Here is a 22394-nt window from a genome sequence, read left to right on the forward strand (position 1 = left end):
ATACTTCGATATATGCATTTATATTTCTATAGCTATCAAAAATTTTTCATGAGATATTTAAAAGGCCAAATCATGCCTTGAGGTAAGAATGGACAGCACATAGACAGTGCCCATCCAGTTCTGTAGGTGCAGGAAGGGGACCAAAGGAGAAAGAGGGTCTGGCCCCATCAACACACCATCCTGAGAGATCCCATTCTGTTTGACACAACCTCCATAAATCCATAGAGGAAAGTAGGGAAAGAGGAAGCAGAAATGCGGTGAGACAAGAATATAGGTTCTAGAACCAGACTGCTTGGTTTTGGATCCCTACATAATAACTGCATGACTTACTGTGATGGTTAATTTTATGTGTCCATTTGATTGGGCTAAGAGATGCCCAGATAGCCAGTAAAATATTATTTCTGGGCATGTCTGTTAAAGTGTCTTTGGAAGAAATTAACATTTGAATCAATAAAAAGGGTAAAGAAGATCCCTCACCAGTGTGGATGGACATCATCTAACCCATTAAAGGCCTGAATAGAATGAGAAAGCAGAGCCAGGGCAAATTTCTCTCTCTGCTGGAACTAAGACATCCAGCTTCTCCTGCCTTTGGATGAGGGTTGACACTCCTGATTCTCGAATTTTCGGATTCAGTACACCATTGGCATCCCTCCACCCATCCCCACTCCCATTCATAGACTATTGGGCTCAGACTGAATTATATCACCAGCTTTCCTGGTTCTCCAGGTTGCAGATGGCAGATCATGGGACTTGTTGGCTTTCATAATTGCATGAGCCAATCCTGTAATAAATCTCATCTATATCTACATCTTCATCTATTTCCTATTGGTTCTGTTTCTCTGGAGAACACTAATATATCAACTTAATAGTTGCATGGCCTTGGAAAGTTGTTTAACCTCTCTGTGACAGTTTCCTGATATCTAAAGTGAAGATAATAATATTATCACATATGACAGTATAAAGATTAATGATCAATGACCAGAACATAGGAAATTATCAGTGTTTTATTCCATTGCCAGAAGAGCAGCAGCACTGTCATCATCCTCTTTGGGATACCCCTGTCACTGACATACTTCTTTCCAGGGTTTTCCCTCTGTGCGAAAAGAACGCTGCAGAATAGTGAAACCATTCAAGATATTGTTTTTAGATCCCCTGAGATGTTATGCTTTGTAATTTATTTAACTGGGGCAGATGGTGGTGTGAAAACACTGTAAACACTAATCGTTGATGAATGACCAGGAGTGAGTCAGGAACAAATAGTGGGGTGGAGGTAGGGTGGGGTGGGGTGGGATGGCTAATGTTCATGAAGAACCAATTATGTGTAGACACTGTGCTAGGTGAGGCACTACTTTGTGTAAGGTGGACCAGAATATTCTGAGGGAGAAAGATAATTATGAGGGGAGCAATTAAAATGAGTGGAATAAAACCATTGTATAATATTAAAGGTAATAACAGTCATTCTGTATGTTTGCATAATGTTTTTATATTCATTCTTATTACAGACTCAATGTAGGTAATTCTATGATTCTCATTTCATGGGTGAGGAAAGTGAATTTCAGGAGGATTAAATGTACCAAGGACCACATAACCAGCAGAGGCAATGTTATTCAGTGAAGAAGCTACTGGATTGGAGGACTGGGCTCTAAATTGGAGATAACAAAGAGGTTTCATTCCAAATGAGTTGGTGTTAGTTTTCTGGAGTGAGGAGGATTCTGAGGCTTCATCTGGGTGGGGAGAAAAGAGTACTGTTATCAGCTAGCAATGTCTGCCATGAGACGGGGGGGAAGATGAGTTGTCATTTCCATATAAATATTATGATATCTTAGGCATGTGTCTTGTTTGCTTGAATGTAGATAGAACAGGATATAAGTCGGGTGAGCGAACAGAGATTAGACAAGAGAGGTGACCACCAGCTATAAAGGAGGCTAGCAGAATGATGTAGTGATTTCTACAAATTAATACTGCCTTTACAACCTGGTATTGTAAATATATTTTTGAAACAAAACCAACACCTTTTTCTTTCCTCCTTCCTTCCTTCCTTCCTTCCTTCCTTCCTTCCTTCCTTCCTTCCTTCCTTCCTTCCCTCCTCTTTTTACACATGGACAGACAGAGTAATTTGTAAGACTGAAAATTCAGAGATAGGGACTTCCAATCAAATTTCTAACTATGGTCTTGGGGAAGTCCCACAACCTACTAAGTTTTATCTTTATGGAAGAGGAGCCAGACTGAGTTAAAACACCATATCTTTCAGAGTGGTTGTGAGAGGCCACAAATATAAATAGAAAAACTTTACCTCAAATTTAAAATGACATCAAGATCCTCAACTAAGCAGCCCTAACTGCAGGGCAAGTCAACACCTGCTTCACCATGAAAGAAAAAGGTGAACCACCATCTCTTTCTATTTTTACTGTCTGCCCTCCATGTTAATGCGGTACGTGTGCTTCTCTTTGCTTAGCTAGCAGTGGAAAACCGCTTCCCTCTCTGTGGCCTTGAAAATGACAACCACATGTTATTCTACTCTTTTCTCTCAGTTTTATTTTCTAGGTCTTAATTCATGATTGCCCTCTGGGTTTCTGTAATGGTAAGGGAATGTTTTCAATTGAAACAAGAGTTCCTGCCAAAGCGAAGGGACATGAAAACATGATTCTTCATCACATATTTGGTAAATCCCCGGCTCTCCACTTGAAATTCAGAATTTGGGAGTTCAATTACAAGAGCACTTTCAAATGATGCTTTAAAAAAGCATTAATCTAAAATCACAGGCAATCTTTGTATGAGCCTGAGTATTACAACTGTGTAGGTACAATTTTTTGAGGAAGGCTTGTGAATGGAAATGGATAAAGAGCCAAGGGAAAATAAACACTTTCATTAAATTATTGTTTACTATTATGAGATGAGCTGATTTCAGTAGAACATTCTAAGTTGTGATTGCTGGTAAACACTTTCATACAAATTGTTTTTATTAATGATAAGAAAAGATGATTCTCAAGTTCTTACAAATTAAGAATTCCTTTGATGGTACCCAGGAAATTCTGATGTAGAATCATTCTCTCTCTCTCTCTCTCTCTCTTTTTTTTTTTTTTGCATCAACTTCATTCCTGTGTATAATTAGCATGAAAGTCTATTTGCACTTAACAAAATGGACATGCAGATGTGCCCTAATGAAAATGTATGCTAATGAAAACTTTTAGTTTTTCCTAGGGTTTAATCTGTGTTTGAGTAGAAACATGTAACTGATGAAGCCAACAATAAATAAGAGCTAACATTTGTCTAGCACTAACTATGTAACAGGAATTGTACCTTGGTTTTAGATATAATATCTCATGTCTTATTTTTTAATATCTCATGTCTTAAATCTTAAAGAGAGAGATTATTTTGTTTGCTCATTTTTAAAGCGATGAAGCTGAACCCCTGAAAAGTTGAGAAATTTGCCCACGGTTACACAAGTTATGGGTCTTGCCTTATAAACATAAGGATTCAAATATATATTCAAAAATAGATATAGTCCAATCCAGTCCTTTTGCTTCAGGTCTATTAAAACGACCAGGAAAAGTTCTTTATGTTCAATTATCACCTTAAAAAAGATGGATGCAAGATAAAATTGAAAAGCTTTGAGAGACAGAACTAATCTCCATGGAGCTCTCTGAGGTCCTGGAGAGAGATTTGCCCACTAGCTAATAGCAAAGAGAGAAACGTAGTCTCAAGCCTCCTAAATCCCAGACTAGTGCATTTTATTTTATTTTATTTTTTATTTTTTTAAGATTTTATTTATTCATGAGAGATACAGAGAGAGAGGCAGAGACATAGGCAGAGGGAGAAGCAGACTCCCTGTAGTGAGCTTGATGCAAGACTCGATCTCAAGACCCCAGGATCACACCCTGAGCCAAAGGCAGACACTCAACCAGTAAGCCACCCAGTGTATTTTCTTTTAATGATAAAAGTTTATGATGGGATAATTATGTTTTAAAATTATACCAGGGTACAAAATAATATCATTATGTGATTCTCAATAACTAAATTGAGGCTTTTAACTATATTGAGCAGAGCTTATTTTCACATTCCTAGTTATTTTGTGGTCAGGATCACAGTGTAGCATATGGAATGTCAAGGTACAGCTAAGGCAACTGTCTCATTAGGGTTGTAATAAGACTGATTACAATGTATTTCAGTTTTCAAAATTAAGATCATTTTATTATTATTAAATGATTACTGAAAGCCATTACCTGCTGCTAAATGTGTTAAACATTCAGGAGAGGTACAAAGAAGAAAATTAAACCTATCCACAAGTCTGTCACTCAAAGATGCTCACTTTACTATTTCATTTACAATTCCTGGAGTCCCAGGATCAAGTCCTACATTGGGCTCCCTGAATGGAGCCTGCTTCTCTCTCTGCCTATGTCTCTGCCTCTCTCTCTCTGTGTGTCTCTCATGAATAAATAAATAAAATCTTTAAAAAACTTTAACGCATAAAGATGTAGCATAATCTCTTTTCTGCTATTATATTTATGTAAATTCACCTCTTAATATATTTATTAATTATAAATATTTTAATACATTACACTTTTGAATTTATGACCAGGTGAGTCATTAAGGAACATATAAGTTCATCTGCTCAGTATGTCCACATGATGGAAGTTAGTGCACTAGGATCATTCAGACTCTTAACTTGATTTAATATCCCTCAGTGTCTATTAACATGAGCTTAAAGTTAATTTCACTCAAAAATAATCTTTCCCCAATATTTAACTTTTTCTGAGTGGCTAAAATATTTTTTTGTGAGCTGAAATGCTCCTATCCAGCACATATAAAATAAACTGGACATCATGTTTATGCTCTTATATTTTAAAAATAAAACATTTTAATAATACATATGAAGTTCTTTCATTTTTAAAAAGGCATCACACTAAAATACTTCGGGAACAAATATTTTGCCTACATAAAAGAAACACTAGTGGTTTGCTTCTTGACAGACGGTTGTTTGCTGGTATAGCATGATCGTTTTTAATGGCTATATACTATTTCAGTTTAAGGCTGTAGCATAATTTATTTAATTCATCTTCAATGGTTGGACATTTATATTTTTACAGACCTCTCCGAACCAACAGATCCTAGGTGAAACCAAGGGTTTAGGAGGAATCAATTTAAGAATGAAACCTTTGTTGATCATCACAGAAAGTATTATAACGTAGCCCAGAAAAGCTAAGCACTCTTGGCTTAATAAATCCAGTGTTATTTAGGCCATAAGAAACAAGAACAAAGCTAAGCAAATAGAAATTCAAACTCTCATGCAAACCACAATTACTGTTTCAGGAGTATAAAGTAGAAAATTAATCCTTGGGATTCAGCGACATTGGATTTTAGGAGAGTTCAAGCTGCAGCCTGGAGGTGAAGAAGCTAATATTAAGGTTTTTCCCCCTCCATGCATGTGGTTCCCCTTCTGTAACAGAGCCAAAGATACACATGCACAATGGACAGAGGCCAATTGGTCTAAAGCAAATTCACCAAATATCTTATTGTCCTCTAAATTATTTTTAAAGTTTACATACAGCAAATATAATGAAAGGATGACTGTAACAGCCTGTGAAAATTTCAGTGGCATTTTAGCTGACTGGTTTTCACTTCGACTTCATAGAAACATTTCAAGGAAAGGGGAAGACTGTGCCCCAGCTCCTTGCTGCTGCAGCTGAAAACCAAGGTAGAGAAAGGGGACTCTCTCTCAGGATGAAAGACAGAAGAGTTGATCAGCTTTTCCTCACTCTGCACAAAGCAGAACAAAGGAGAGAAGTGAAAGGGATATGTCATCTTCTCCTGTGTTATGTATTTAATTGTGTTCCCCTCAAATTTATATTTTGAATTCCTAACCCCCTTGTAACTTAGAATGTGAATCTTACATGGAAATAGCTTGCTGTGGATGTAGTGAATAAAGATGAGATCATACTGGAATAGGTTGGCCCCCTAATCCAATTTGATGCTGTCCTTATAAAAAGTGGAAATTTGGGAGAGAGGAGGCAAATGGCAGAAGAGTAAGAGTCCTCATTTCATCTGGTCCTCCAAACTTACCTAGATAACTTTCAAACCATCCTGAACACCTATGAATTCAACCTGAAATGTAAAGAGAGAACAGCTGGAACACTACAGAGAGAAAAGTGATCGCTTCTTACAAGGTAGGAGTGCAGAGAAGAGAAACAGAGGATATATTAGAAGATAAATGGCAAGGGGAGGGAACCTTTGTAAGCTGCTCTGGGAAAGCAGTACAGTGCACAATCTGGACTTTTAGAGATCTGCTCCTGAGAGAGTCTTCCCTGCCTGAAAAGTCCTCAGTGGGGAAATAGGGTAGAATCACATGAGGGGCAGAAAAGTCTCACCATTCCTGGAGACACACTAAGAATAGGGGCACCCGGGAGAAAGCTCAACTGGCGCCATAAACTGCAAACTGTGGTCGGATTGGACAGTTGCCTCCTAGATCCTGGTAAAGGACTGGAATGCAGCAACCCTCTCAGGACATCTGGGAGAGGTGGACTGAGAGAGGCTGAGTGCTCTCCACCCCAGGGCCTAGGAGCAGACAAAGCCAGCTATCCTTTGTTCCCTCTGGGACAGGTGGAACTGGGGAGGGCTCAAGATGACAAAAGCTCTCCTGCTGCTAGGTGCCCTTCAAATTGTATGAGTGCCCCCACACCTGCTCCCCAGGAGGATCTAAGCGAATGTGCACTGAAGGAGTTATGTATGTGAGGGGAGCTCTTAGCTCTGGGGCTGGAGATCTGGTCACTGCCACTTATTTCTCCTTTCATCTGGGAGGGGTGTGGCCTCCAGGGATAAAAGGCCTTATAAGAGAAACAGCTCACACAGAGCCAGGCCACCTGGCAAGGGGTGAGACATCTCTGCCCAGCCATAAACACCTGAGAGTAAGTGCAGAGACCCCTCCCCCAGAATACAAGCTGGAAGAACAGGGGAATAGCAAGCTTACTGACCAAGTAACATTGGAAAGCTCCAGGACTGAGGGAAAATAGTATATAGAACTGGAGGGGTTTTTCCTTATGATTTGTTTATCTTTCAAGTTAAAAATTGCCAATATTCTTTCTTTTTTCCTGCCTTAACTACAATATTTTATCAACTCTTAGTTTTTAAGTTTTTCCTTTTTGATTTTCATATTTTTACAATTACATCTCATAGATATATTTTTCATTTTTGGCTTCCTTTCAACATATTCAATTTAATTTTTGTAGATATATAAGTTATGGAGGGGTTTTTTTTTTTTTTTTGGTCTTGTTTTGTTTTATAATTTTGGAGTTTAGTACCTTCTAACATACAAACCAAAATACACTCAGAATTAAGTGGAGCACCATGTTGGTCCTCTCTGAGATTATGTTCTCTCTTCCTTCTCATTCCACCCTTTCTCTTGTCTTCTTGTTTTTGCTGTTGTTTCTCTATATGATTTGCTGGTTTATACAAATCTGGAATTTAGCTCCTTCTAACATACAGAACAAAATACACTCAGAACCAAGAGGATCACCATCTTGGTCCACTCTCTGAGACTATATTCTTTCTCCCCCACCACATTCTCCCCAACCCTTTAAAAAAATTTTTACTATTTTTTCTTTTTTAAAATTTACTTTTCACTTTCTTGGTCTTTTTTCTTTTCTTTTTCTTTTACTTTCTGGTCTGTGACCTTTTCAAAATTGTCGAGGGTGTATTTTACTTAGGTCACGGTTGATATTTTTGACTCTGCTCACTCATACAGCCATTCTGCACTGGAAAAAATGACTAGAAGGAAGAATTCACCACAAAAGAACCTAAAACAATAGTCTCTGCCACAGATCTAATGGATATGGATTTAAGTAACATGTCAGAGATATAATTCAGGAGTATAATTATAAAATTACTGGTGGCTCTTGAAAAAAGCATAAAGACTCTAGAGATTCTCTTACTGCAGAATTGAGATCTAATCAGGCCAAAATTAAAAATACTTTAACTGAGATGCAGTCTAAACTGGATGCTCTAACTGCTAGGGTTAATGAGGTGGAAGAGAGAGTGAGTGATGTAGAAGATAAGTTGATGAAAAGGAAGGAAGCTGAAGGAAAAAGAGAAAAATAATTAAGAACCCATGAGGAAAAAAAAAAAGAACCCATGAAGAGAGGCTCTTAGAAATAAGTTATAGCTTGAGAAAGAATAATATTATCTTCTTGGGATTCCAGAGAATGTGTGTAGAGAGAGAGAGGACCAAAAGGTATATTTGAACAAATAATAGCTGAGAACTTTCCTAATCTGGAGAAGGAAATGGGTATTCATATTCAAGAGATAGAGAGGACTCCCTACACACAAATCAACAAAAACCAATCAACACCCCAACATGTAATAGCGAAGCTTGCAAATTTCAGAAATAAAGATAAAATCCTAAAAGCAGCTCAAGACAAGAGATTCCTAACTTATATGGGGAGAAATAGCAGATTAACAGCAGACCTATCCACAGAGACCTGGCAGGCCAGAAAGGACTAGCATGATATATTCAGGGTACTAAATGAGAAAAACATGCAGCCAAGAATACTTTATCCAACAAGGCTCTCATTCAGGAGAGATAAAGAACTTCCAGGATGGACAGAAACTGAAAGAATGTGTGACTATCAAAGCAGCTCTGCAAGAAATATTAAGAGTGACCCTGTAAGTGAAGGAGTGAGACAAACAATCTGCAGAAAACAGGGACTGTATAGGTAATGCTATAACACTAAATTCATATCTTTCAATAGTTACTCTGAATGCGAATGGGCTAAATGAACCAATCAAAAGACACAGGGTATCAGATTGGATAAAAAAGCAAGACCCGGGGATCCCTGGGTGGCTTGGCAGTTTAACGCCTGCCTTTGGCCCAGGGCGCGATCCTGGAGTCCCAGGATCGAGTCCCGCGTTGGGCTCCTGGCATGGAGTGCCCAGTGAGATGGTGCCACGCTACCTACTAGTGTAAACAGATTCGCGTTCACTGAAATTCCATGCTCCAGTCCACTTATTTACCTGAATGGTGTTTGCATTCTGTGAAATGCCTCTCCACATTGCATATATCATGCTTCACTGTCTGCACATAACTTTTCCCACAGAAGAGGGCTTGCTGCCACAACCGCAACTATTCACACCAACAGCAGGTGAGCTAGGTGCTTGCTGCCTAATGACTTGTGAAGTCTCATTGTGGGATGATGTGTTGATACCGCGCTGAACTCAGTGAAGAATCGCAGGCCACTCATGTCAGTGACCAGACTTATGGCTTATACATTATCAAGTTATTTAAGTTATACTTTAAGAGACAAAAATCTTTGGTATGCATTTTAGTAATTAGAAATGGCTCTTATAAACAAGACATTTACCGAAGAAGGACCATATAATATGTACTCATATATGCAGTTGGAGAATTTTGTCTGTCTGGAAATAAATGCATTTTGTAGTAAAAGGAAAAAAGAATTTTATTAATTTGAGTCTTTTTTTTTTTCTTTTTACTAAGTCTGGCTATGGGTTTATCTATCTTATTAATTCTTTCAAAGAACCAGCTCCTGATTTCTTTGATTTGTTCTATAGTTATTCTGGTCTCTATTTCATTGAGTTCTGCTCTAATTTTATCTCTCTTCTTTTGCCTGGTGTAGGCTTTACACAGACTCCTCCTGTGTCTCTGCCTCTCTCTCTCTCTCTCTATGTCTATCATAAATAAATAAATAAATAAATAAATAAATAAATAAATAAATCTTAAAAAAAGGCAAGACCTATCTATATGCTGTCTATAAGAGACTCATTTTAGATCTAAGGACACCTCTAAACTGAAAATGAGGGGGTGGAGAACCATTTACCATTCAAATGGCCCTCAAAAGAAAGCTACAGTAGCAATAAGTTATATTTTAAGCCAAAGACTGTAGTAAGAGATGAGGAGGGGCACTATATCATACTTAAAGGATCTATCCAACAAGAAGACCTAACAATTATAAATATTTATGCCCCTAATGTGGGAGTAGCCAAGTATATAAATCAATTAATAATCAAAATAGATACATAGATAACAATACATTAATAGTAGGAGACTTCAACATGGCACTCTCAGCAAAAGACAGAGCTTCTAAGCAGAAGATCGCCAAAGAAACAAGGGCCTTGAATGACACACTGGACCAAATGGATTTCATAGATTTTTATAGGACATTCCATCCTAATGCATCTGAATGCACATTCTTCTCAAGTACACATGGAACTTTCTCCAGAATAGACCACACACTGGGTCACAAATCAGGTCTCAAACAATACCAAAAGATTGGGATTATCCCCTACATATTTCAGAGCATAATGCTTTGAAACTAGGGCTCAATCCCAAGAAGAAATTTGGAAGTAACTCAAACACTTGGAGGTTAAAGAGCATCCTACTAAAAGATGAATTGATCAACCAGGAAATTAGAGAAGAATAAAAAAGATTCATGAAAACTAATGTAAATGAGATGAAAGTTCAAATCTTTAGGATACAGCAAAAGTGATCCTAAGAGGGAAACAGATCTCAATACAAGCCTCCCTCAAAAAATTGGAAAAAATCTCAAATACACAAGCTAACCTTACACCTAAAGGAAGTGGGGAAAGAATGGCAAATAAAGCCTACACCAGGCAAAAGAAGAGAGATAATAAAATTAGAGCAGAACTCAATGAAATAAAGTTCGGAATAACTATAGAACAGATCAAAGAAACCAGGAGCTGGTTCTTTGAAAGAATTAATAAGATAGATAAACCCATAGCCAGACTTAGTAAAAAGAAAAAAAAAGACTCAAATTAATAAAATTATAAATGAAAGACGAGAGATCACAACCAATACCAAGGAAATACAAATGATTTTAAAAATGTAGTATGAGCAACTATATGCCAACAAAGTAGGCAATCTGGGAGAAATGGATGCATTCCTGGAAACCTGCAAAATACCAAAACTGAAACAGGAAGAAATGGAAAACTTGAACAGGCCAGTAATCTGTGAGGAAATTGGAGCAGTCATCAAAAACCTCCTGACAAATGAGAGTCCAGGGTTGGATGGCTTCCCAGGGGAATTCTACCGAGCACTTAAAAAAGAGAGAATACTTATTCCTACTAAAGCTGTTTCAAAGGATAGAAATGGAAGGAATACTTCCAAACTCGTTCTACGAGGCCAGCATTACCTTGATTTCAAAACCAGACAAAGACCCCACCATAAAGGAGAATTACAAACCAATATGCTTGATGAACATGGATGCAAAAATATTCACCAAGATACATTAGGAGGATTATTCACCACGACCAAGTGGGATTTATCTCTGGGATGCAAGGGTGGTTCAACATTCATAAAACAACCAAGATAAATCACATCAATAAAAGACAAGAACCATATGATCCTCTCAATAGATGCAGAGAAAGCACTTGACAAAATACAGCATCCATTCCTGATTAAAACTCTTCAAAGTGGGATCCCTGGGTGGCACAGCGGTTTAGCGCCTGCCTTTGGCCCAGGGCACGATCCTGGAGACCTGGGATCGAATCCCACGTCGGGCTCCCGGTGCATGGAGCCTGCTTCTCCCTCTGCCTGTGTCTCTGCCTCTCTCTCTCTCTCTCTCTCTCTCTGTGACTATCATAAAAAAAAAAAAATTAAAAAAAAAAGATTTTATAAAAAAAAAAAACTCTTCAAAGTGTAGGGATAGAGGAACATTTCTTAATATCATAAAACCAATTTTACTACTGGATATTTACCCCAAAGATACAGATGCAGTGAAACAACAGGACACCTGCACCCCAATGTTCATAGCAGCAATGTCCACAATAGCAAACTGTGGAAGGAGCCACGATGTCCTTTGACAGATGAATGGATAAAGAAGATATGGTAATATATACAATGGAATATGACTCAGCCATCAGAAAGGTTGAATACCTACCATTTACTTTGACATGGATGGAACTGGAGGTATTATGCTGAGTGAAATAAGTCAGTCAGAGAAAGACAATTATCATATGGTTTCACTCATATGTGGAATATAAGAAATAGTGAAAGGGATTATAAGGGAAAGGATGGAAACTGAGTGGGGAAAAATTAGAGAGGAGGACAAACCATGAGAAACTCCTAACTCTGGGAAATAAGGGTTGTGGAAGGGGGGGGGAATGGGGTAACTGGGTGATGGGTACTGAAGAGGGCACTTGATGGGATGAGCACTAGGTGTTATACTGTAGGCAAATTGAATTTAAATACAATATTTTTAAGAAAACAAAGAGGAGAATTGTACCTGCCAAAAAAAAAAAATTGGAAATTTGGACACAGACATGCACACAGAGAGAATACCATATGTAGATGAAGGCAGAGATCAGGGTGATGCAGCAGAAGCCAAGGAATGCCACAGATTGAAAGCTTGGCCATCCCCACCACTGAATGGGAAAGCCTTCTAAGTATGTCCAGGAAAAGCAGTGGAAATGCCAGCAGACAAGAGCAATATTCTGTCTTGTACAGACATGGATTTATACCTTGCACAGATGTAGAGGATATTAATCTCTTCAAGTTATTTCATGTGCCTAGCCAGCTGTGTGTGGTCCTTGCTTTAGAGACCCCTCATTAGTCTCCTGGTGAGCTGAGAAGAGCTTCTGGGGCCAGAGGGGATGGTTCATTAATGACACCAACTGTTGCTTCTCAGTCTAGTTGAGAACCGTTCGTTTTAGTCCTTTCAGAAGTGTATCTCTAGGGACGCCTGGGTGGCTCAGCCATTAAGCATCTGTCTTCAGCTCAGGTCGTGATCCTGGGGACCTGGCATCAAGTCCCATCCCACATCAGGCTCCTGCATGGAGCCTGCTTCTTCCTCTGCCTGTGTCTCTGCCTCTTTCTCTCTGTGTCACTCATAAACAAATAAATAAAATCTTTAAAAAAATGTATCTCTGTAGCAAAGTGGGAGGGAAGTTGTAAATATGAAGAGAAAAGAGCATATTAAGGCTGAGAGGTTTATACAGAACTGAATCCACGTGACATGTGTCTATAAACTGACCTGTTCTAAGTTCTGGTTCATGCCGTCATTCCCCCTCATGCTCAGACCCTCAAAGCCTTTTGAGTTTTCATCTCCTCCTGCCCTAATCCACCCCTTCCTGCTGCGATCATCTGCCAAGGCCCCTCCTCTTAAAAACCCAGCTCTCCAGGTCCTCAGCATCTATTGCAACTTAGATTCCAGCCTCATTTCCTTCCCACTCTTGTTGCACTGTGCTTCATGACATTTATTCCCCGAACAGTCTATGTGTCCCCATGACTCTAGTTCTTTTGTTCAGACTGCTCTTTTTAGAAATATCCCCTCTCTCATTCTTTTCACTTCAAAATGCTACCATCTCTTCACATCCAAATGCAGACATCCTCTCTGTGAGGGCTGCTCAAATCCTATCAGACAGAACAGATTGTACCTTCACTGGGGCTCCTGTATGCATTGTCCATTATGTTAGAATGACGTTTCTCATCATGCTATCATTTTTAGCCATTTACTTATCTGTTTGTTTCCCCTTGAAAATGAGTTTCTTGAGTATAACATGTGTATCTTGTTTGTCTATGTAAGCTCAGTGCCTAACAGTGTTTGATATGCATTGCACATTTAGGAAATGTTTGTTGAGTTGCCCCAAAGGACAAACAAAGCTGTGTGCCTCCAAGAAGACGTAACTTTTAACTAGAAATGAGGGGATAGTTTAACTCTGAGGGCCTGGCTGTCTTTCTATAGAGATGCAGAGGAACCTCAATTTAAAGCATTCAGTGGTGAGGTTGTTGTAGGAGGCTTCATATGTCACTGATCTTGGTTAGTGCATAGACGTCAGCTTACACTGGAAGAGCAAAGAAAGGGCCAGGCAGGTAAGGGCTTTGAGTGCCTTGCCTCTCCACGCTTCCAAGGAAAGGCAGACCTAGCTGGAGCAGGCTTCCTAAAATTTAGGCTGAAGGAACATACAAATGGGATGCCTCCAAAGGCAAGAGAGATTGTGCAACGGTTAGGTAGGTTTCTAGTTTATTTTCCAGGCCTATCTAATTCTATTTCATAGCTCAGATAACTTAAACATTTAAGAACATAAACCTTCAGGCATGGCTGAAACAATACTTTAAGGTATGTGTCTTCGTCAGTCTTTCCCTTCTGCTTTAAGTTGGCTTTATTTATTTATTTTTAAAATATTTTATTCATCAAAAATAAATAAAAGATTTTATTTATTTATTCATGAAAGACACACAGAGGAGAGGCAGAGACATAGGCAGATGGAGAAGCAGGTTCCCAGTGAGGAGCCTGTTGTGGAACTTGATCCCAGGACCCCAGGATCACAACCTGAGCTGAAGGCAGACACTCAATCACTGAGCCACCCAGGCGTCCCAAGTTGGCTTTATTTTTAAGCATTTCTTCCAATGTGGGACATGTCGGGATCACCAGAGAAGAGCACCACCTAAAGGTGTGCAGAGGGATCAGATCTCTGGCTGGCTCAGCGGTTTAGCATCTGCCTTCGGCCCAGGGTGTGATCCTGGAGTCCTGGGATGGAGTCCCACATCAGGCTCCCTGCATGGAGCCTGCTTCTCCCTCTGCCTGTGTCTCTGCCTCTCTGTGTCTCTCATGAATAAATAAATAAAATCTTTAAAATAAAAAATAAAGGTGTGCAGAGCATAAAGCTGTGTAGCTGGATGTTGCATTCCTGGCTCTAGGTTTAGACTGGACCAGGCACCTGCTACTGCAGATAGAGACCCTATTTCCTCTAGCATTTCACCAAGAGTTCTGCTTGACCTACTTATGGCCACTACTTGACTTACTTATCTATGTCTGACCACTCACTGTGGCCGTGGAGAAACCACTGCTCTCAGTGGCCCAGTCTGGGTCAGATGCCTGCTCCCACAGCTGTAGGTGGTGGTCCTCAAAGCCAGGCAGACAACCACAGATATCCAATATAATATGTGAAATGCTGAGCACAGTTCAGACGTATCATAGGAGACCAACAAAGACGGATTATTCTTTCTGTTCACCCTTCCCCACAGTCTGTTTTACCCATCTTTTTTTGACATTTCAAAGGTTTGTGAAACAATTGGTTTTGCTTCTTAAATAACTTTCCAGAGGCCACTTATACAAATGTTGAAACTGGAATTTTAGAAAAGTCTTATTTATACTTTGTAATCATAGATGCCGAATATTCTTTCCTAACATCCATAAATATGACTTGTAAAAATGACATTCATTTAGATCCCATTATGAGAGCAATGTGGCTACCAACTATCAATTTATTAAGGACTTGCTTTTGTGTAAGATTTTGAGGAGAGTACTACAGGAGTGCCCCTAATTTTATGAATTTTTACTCACTTTAAATTAAGTAAAACATTGGGCATTTTCATAAGTAAGGCCCAGTGCTGGACCAAAGCATACATTCTGTTATTACATTTATTCCTCAGAGTCCGACGAGGTAGGATTATCTCCATTTTACATATCTTGTTCAAGATCATACAGTTAGGAAGTGGCAGGACCCACATTAGCTCTCAGGTTTATAAAACAACACCATGTCCTGAGCCTTTTCCTCTTGGGTGTAAGAAACTTAAAAAAAAAAAAAATTTGGACTTTTGGGCACATGGATGGCTCAGTTGGTTGAGCATCTGACTCTTGATCTCAGCTCAGATCTTGATCTCAGGGTCATGAGTTCAAACCTCACATTGGGCTTCATTCTGGGCATGGAACCTACTAAAAGAAAAAAAAAATATATATATATGGGTTTTCAAATTCACAGATTTCCAATTCATGCGTTTCCGGATTCGTAAGTCACTCTCTGCTTTGAAAACTATTTGCCTTACCTCTGGGTTTTCACTGGGGAAAGAAAAGGAGAGAGAGAAATAAGAAATTAAAAATGAAAGTAAAGAGAAATTTGTTGCATGTTTCTTTAAATAACACAGGTTCTTAAATGTTCCCATGAGATAATGAAAGTAGCTAGTGCCAGACTTGAAAAGGAAACCGCATACAGTTTTGTTGCCTGTTCCGGTGGATGGACCATTGTGGTGGAGAGAGGGAAATGCAACCTTGCCAGGGAAAACTATGACTCATGGTTTAGACAATTGCCTCCAAAAAAACTTAAGAAGAAATATTCTCTGTAGAGTCTGGCAAGAGAGCCAGTGAGAATTTCCTAGTAATCCTCTTGCCCACCCCCCGCACCCCTGCCCCCAGATCTCTTGTCCTTTTCTGAATGGGGATGGCAAGGAGACATATTCCTTAAGTGAAGAGAGCAGCCACATGTGCAGAAGGTCCCCACAGCCCTTGCAGCAAAGCCAGGAGCTGGAGCCACTAGGCTGTAGAGCTTCTTACTCTCTCTCTAAATCACAATAGCACTGCTGTGTACTTGGGTCAAAAATACCATTTTTGGAGGTAGTAGATTATGCCAGGTAGTTTAGAGACTGGTCTCTGGTTCCAAATACATCTCTCTCTCTCTCTTTTTTGTTTTTACCAACTGTGGACTTGGGTTAATTATTTAATCTTACTGAGCCTTAGTTTTCTTATGTGTAGAAAAGAGATAATACTTGCCTTCCTGGCTTCTCTGGAGAATGAAATAAGATGGTGTATATTTATAACACCCTTAGCAGAGCCCCTTGCAGAACATGTCTTTAAGAAATGGGGCTGTTATTGTTGTGCTTGCATTCTGTTATTATTGCAAATATTTGCACTATGAAGACATAACTTAAAAACTGTTGCTTTGGTGATCCTTCAAAGAATTAAATATAGAATTATCACGTGATCCAACAATTCCTACTAAAAGAGAGCTAGGACTCAAGCAGGTGTTCACCGCAGCGTTGTTCATGGTCGCCAAAAGATAGAAACAACTCAAGAGTTCATCAGTGGATGAACGAGTAACTAAAACATGGTATATACACACAATGGAATATTATTCAGCCTTAATAAGGAAGGAAATTCTCAGATGTTACAATATAGATGAAACTTGGAGATGTGCAATCACATATTATATGATTCAACTTATATGAAGCACCTAGAGGCAGAAAGTAGAATGGTGGTTGCCAGGGGGTGGTGGGAGGGGGAAACAGGGAATTAGTGTTTAACGAGCACAGAGGTTCAGCTAGGGGAGATAACAAAGTTCTACACATGGATGGTGGTGAAGGTTGCACAAATATGTGTACGCTGTACACTTGAAAGCAGTTTAAATGGTACATTTTATGTCACATATATTGTACCACAGTAAAAAAAAGATGAAGTAGTTTCCTTGAGTACCAGACGGGATATTCTGCAGCTTGAAATGCATGTGGTGTGGGGGTGCAACATTTAAAGTGCTCTGGACTCCTCTCAGGGTTTTAGAATCTGAAGCTATTGATCAACTTCTTGGGCAACCTTTTAAAATATGAAAGACTCGTGTGAATGTGACATAAAAACCCCTAACAAGCAAAGGCTGACAGTGATGAACTTAGAGTTTATGATAATTTTTCTTGCCTAAGGGCCTATTGATTTCATCTTACCTTGGAATCTTACTAAGGGATCTTAGGACATCAAACAATGTATGTTGATTCTGACAGAGGGATGAAAGATGCTTTGGCTCCCTGTGATGGAGCACTGCACTCAGTGAGGAGTCTGTTTCTCCCCTTCCCTCTCCCTCTGCCTCTCCCCTGGCTAGTGCTCGCTCTCACTCTCTCTCTCTCTCAAATAAATAATACAATCTTTTTAAAAATAAATAAAAAATAAAATCTGTCTTCTTGTATTTAGCATAATTATTTGAGATTCATCCATGTTATGTGTGCTGAGGATTCATTCCTTTGCTGAATAGTATTCCACTCTACGGATATACCAGAATTTATTTTTTAAAAGATTATTTATTTATTTATTTATTTATTTATTTAGAGAGCATGAGGTGGAAGTGGGGTGAGGAGTAGAGGAGAGGGAGAGGGAGAGAGAGAATCTTAAGCAGACTCCCCATTGAGTGTGGAGCCTGTTACAGGGCTCAAGCTCATGAACCTGAGATCATGACCCAAGACAAAATCAAGAGTTGGAAGCTTAGCCAAGGGAGCCACCTGGGTGCACCTACAATTTCTTTAATCATTTGAATTTGAGGGATATTATAAATAATGCTCCTGCCAGCATTCATATATAAGCCTGTGCGTGCGTGGGTTCACCCTTTCTCTTGGGTAAACAACTGAGCAGAATGGCTGGGTCATATAGTAGGTCTATGTTAACTTTTTAAAAACTATAAAAATGGGGGCACCTGGGTGGCTCAGTTGGTTGAGTGGCTGCCTTAGGCTCAGGTCATGATCCCAGAGTTCTGGGATTGAGCCCTATGTTGGGCTCCCTGCTTAGCAGACCTGCTTCTCCCTCTCCCTCTGTCTGCTGCTCTGCCTGCTTGTGCTCTCTCTGTCAAATAACAAATAAATAAAATTCTCAAAAAACCCTACAATATCATTTCCAAAGTGGTTGTACCATATTTTATTTCCATGAGCAGTGTTTGAGGGTTCCAGTTGCTCCACATCCTTGCCAAAACTTGATACAGTCTTTTTACCTTTAGCCCTTCTAATAAGCACATAGTAGTATCTCACTATGGCTTTAATTTGTATTTCCTTAACAACTAATGATATTGATTATCTATTAGTCATCTGTGTACCATCTTTGGTAAGGTGTGGAAATCTTTCTTTTTTTTTTTTTAAGATTTTTAAAATTTATTCAGGAGAGACACAGGGCAGAGGGAGAGTCAGGCTCCTCACAGGGAGCCTATTGTGGGACTCGATCCCTGAGCCCAGGATCACACCCTGAGCTGAAGGCAGATGCTCAACTGCTGAGCCACCCAGGCGGCCCAAAGTGTTGAACTCTTTTGTCCATCTTTATGGAGGATGTTATCAGGTTTTGAGAGTTCTTTATGAATTGATATATACTTTATCAGATCTGTGACTTACAAATATATTCTCGCAGTCTGTGACATATCTTTTCATTTTCTTAAGAGGGTCTTTAAAAGGGCAGCCCCAGTGGCTCAGTGGTTTAGTGCAGCCTTCAGCCCAGGGCGTGATCCCAGGGTCCCAGGATCGAGCGCCCGAGCGCCACATCAGGCTCCCTGCATGGAGCCTGCTTCTCCCTCTGCCTGTGTCTCGGCCTCTTTCTCTCTGTGTGTCTCTCATGAATAAATAAATAAAATCTTAAAAAAAAAAAAAAAAGAAGGTCTTTAAACGCCCTTTCTTTGCCCCTACCAGAAAATTTTCACTGCTGTTTTATTCCAGGGATGATCACAGCTCCAGACCATCTGATGGGCTTCTGTCTTTTTCCTCCTCAGAAACAGACACACAGAAACGTACCATTGGCATTGCACTACCATTTGCGTTGCCATATCCACAACTTTGGGAGGCTCATCACTATTTTTCTAAATGAGTACTCTCTTTTGATGTATTCTGGTGCCAGCTAAAATAATAACTGTACTCCTTTACATGTGGCCATCCATTTAGCATAGGCACATACTCACACACGTGCTTTTCGAATTAATATTAATGATCATTTATGCTCTCCTAGTGATGGGCAGACTTTTGGTGTTGTAGACGGGCTGACACACTCAGCTGTGGCATAAATATTTATAATTCTGCAGAAGGAGCCTTGCCTCTGTCCTCTGGCTCCCAGCACACATGCAGAGCAGACCTCCCCAGCCTCTGGGTTCCTGGGCCCACTTGGTGGTGAGCAGAGAAGAGCCTCTTGCTGAGACTCCTTCAGTAAGGTGGGCGCAGGGAAGGTGATGGGCAGCTGGCGCCCCTTGCCAAGAGTTAGGCTTCTTGGCTCTTCTAACCACTGCCCCTTAGTCTGCATTTTCTTGTCTTTGTAGCCCCGCAAAAGGGGTGTGGTGGGGGTGGAGTGTGAGTTGTTTTGAGGAGAGGGAGGGTTCCTTGTTTCGCCAGGCCTCTGCTGGCTATCGTAGGCCCAAGGCCTTGGATCTGCCACGGCATGTAGCACTTCTTGGTTCATAGCCGGTGTGTAACGGCCAGAAGAGGGAGCCTCAAGTTCATTGTCTGCACCCTGCGATAGATCTCCGCTGACGCTCTTTTGACAGAACTCAGACTTCCCTACTGGTTTAGCAGAAAACGCTTAGATGTGAACAAAGTCTTATACGATTCAGCCCATTGCATTTTTTAAACCTCCACGCATCGGCTGTGTGACCTGGGGGCAGCGACTCAACCTGAGAGACTTCGTTGCTGGAGCTATAGAACAACAGTGATGGAATTGTGCCCATTGGAGGGGTGCTTGTGAGGTGGACTTAAATCCAATTACATACATGGGGGCGGAGTGCAGCACCTGGATGGCAGCTGCTTAAGACAGGAGCACCTGTCTTGATAGTCTAAATTCCCAAGGCTTTCAGTGCGAAGACAGAAACCCAGCCAATTGGTACATGCTGGCCAGGTGCCCCAGGACCTCCTAGGAAAATTGTATTTTTTCAGTGTAGTCCTTGAGAAAAATCAGGAACACTTTCTATCCCACCTGAATTTCCCTCTCCTGAGCCATGCTTCCTGGTTTTTCACTTGACAGAAATGACTTAATCTGCCACACTTGTCTTGGATTTGGACTTAGGGGTGCGTGGGGCTTCAGAGATGCAGAGCATCAGAAGTTGATAAGGTAGCCTGGAATTCTGTATGAACAGGGCAGGGGGGACCAGGAGCAGATTTGCTTTTCTGCCAAATGGGTAGAAAAATCTAGCCAGATAGCAGAGATAGAAAGCAGAATTCTTTATTCTTATGGTGCCTGTGCCCTGGAAGCAGGAAGAGATCCCCAGCTCCACTGAGACTGCTATACATCTTAACTGTCAGGGAAGAGTACAAGAAAAGGACTGCTTACTTCACAATGTCACAGAAGTGCCTGGGACTTCTCACCCTTAGCTTAGGGGGGCACATAAATATTTTAAAATCCTGTGGGGTTGGGAGGGTGTCGGGCAAGCAGAGCACCCTGAATATAGTAGGAATTAGGAATAAGTTTAGGGCAAACACAAGAGCTGAAATATTCCTCTAGTTGCCCTGTTAGTCAAATTCTAACTTTAGGATCAGAGAGCCTGAAGATACAGAGGAGAAGCAGAATAGAAGCAATGGAACCTCCTTGTTCTAATTCCAGAGCCACTTGCCTGCCTCTTCCATTTCAATTCTGAAGAGGCTGAGGCCACATTAATTCTCCTGAACGGTTCACCTCCCCTTATCATCCATCATTTTATATATTCCACATGGCTTCTTTGGATTTTAAATTCCTTGGCAAGAATCTCTACAGTTTTGTAGGCACAATATATAAAGAATTGTAATTTTTAGGTGCTCCATAATTTTCGACATGATGCTAATGAAATTGAAATTAAAATTCCATGTTGATTTTTGTTTCATAAAAAGAAATTTATTTTCTAGGGTGAAAGTTTAAATAAATAGGAAAATAACTTAGTACATAGATCAAATAAGTTAGTACAAAAAATGAATGTAATTTCAAATGCAGTACATTAGCTGTCACTTACAGAGCATCTGCCAGTTGAGGAATGCCTGAAATCCTTGTCAAGCATCGTCCATTCCGAGAGGCAGAGGCTGAGAGATCTTCAGTTCTGGAGATAATCTGTAAGTATATTAAGGAAGAAAAAGTTCCTGCAGATTTCTGCTCGGACTATTGTCCAGGCACAGATGCTGTACTCCTTGGCCTTCAGGTACTGCACAATCCTTAAGTAATATTTCTTCAGGTGCAGAAGAGTCCTGTTGTCCCAGGTGAAGTTTTCCTTCTCTTTGACGTCCTCCAGGATTATCTCCAGATGTTCCTTCTGCCAGTGGAGCTTCACAAGAAGGTTCTCGACAGTGGTCTCATTCCATCCTGTTCTAGAGATATTTCTCCTGAAAATATCAAAGATCTTCTGGAACATCTCATGGGTGATCAATATGATGTCCTCCTTCTGGAACTGGCGTGATTTCTCGATTTCCTCAGGGATCTCGAAGTTTATCCTGTCCTTGAGGCAATATTCAGTGGTTCCATTCAACTGTAATAGGAGCTCCTGACACTCCAAACTGCTGCTGCTTAGCTGGGATCGAAGCAAGTCGTTGCTCATGGCAAGAGCCATGGTGGAGAAATACAACAGGAGAGTTGTTTGGAGGATGCATCTACTGGTCATGATGAAAATGGGAAGAGTCTCACCTATTACCATCTCGATGCTGAAGCCAAAGCTCTGAGAGTTCAGAGCGCAAATGCCCTTCTACCAGGAGTGTAGCCCTATTTATACAGGATGGTCCTCTTTCTATCGCAGAGGAATTTCCCACTTTCAGTTCTCCCTTTCATTTTTCCTATGTCATTTAAATTAGTTTGTTCACTTATTTTAAGGCCTTCCATTATTTTTATATACATTGTGGAAAAGACTTAGAAACTGTGAGGATTTCCAATGTTTTGCTATAGTGAGTTCCCAATTACTAAAGAAAAAAAGTAAGCCCAATC

The 22394-nt window shown here is 40.1% G+C and overlaps 1 protein-coding gene across 1 annotated transcript; it reads right to left on the reverse strand.

The window, feature by feature from the left end:
- Positions 1–21516: 21516 nt before the first annotated feature.
- On the reverse strand, positions 21517–22077 carry IFNB1 (interferon beta 1). Its single transcript, NM_001135787.1, is given in 1 exon segment — positions 21517–22077. A coding segment is annotated over 1 exon segment (561 nt).
- Between the last annotated feature and the right edge of the window lie 317 nt (positions 22078–22394).

The sequence above is a fragment of the Canis lupus genome, chromosome 11 (genome assembly GCF_011100685.1).
Source record: "Canis lupus familiaris isolate Mischka breed German Shepherd chromosome 11, alternate assembly UU_Cfam_GSD_1.0, whole genome shotgun sequence".
NCBI classification, from domain to species: Eukaryota; Metazoa; Chordata; class Mammalia; order Carnivora; family Canidae; genus Canis; species Canis lupus.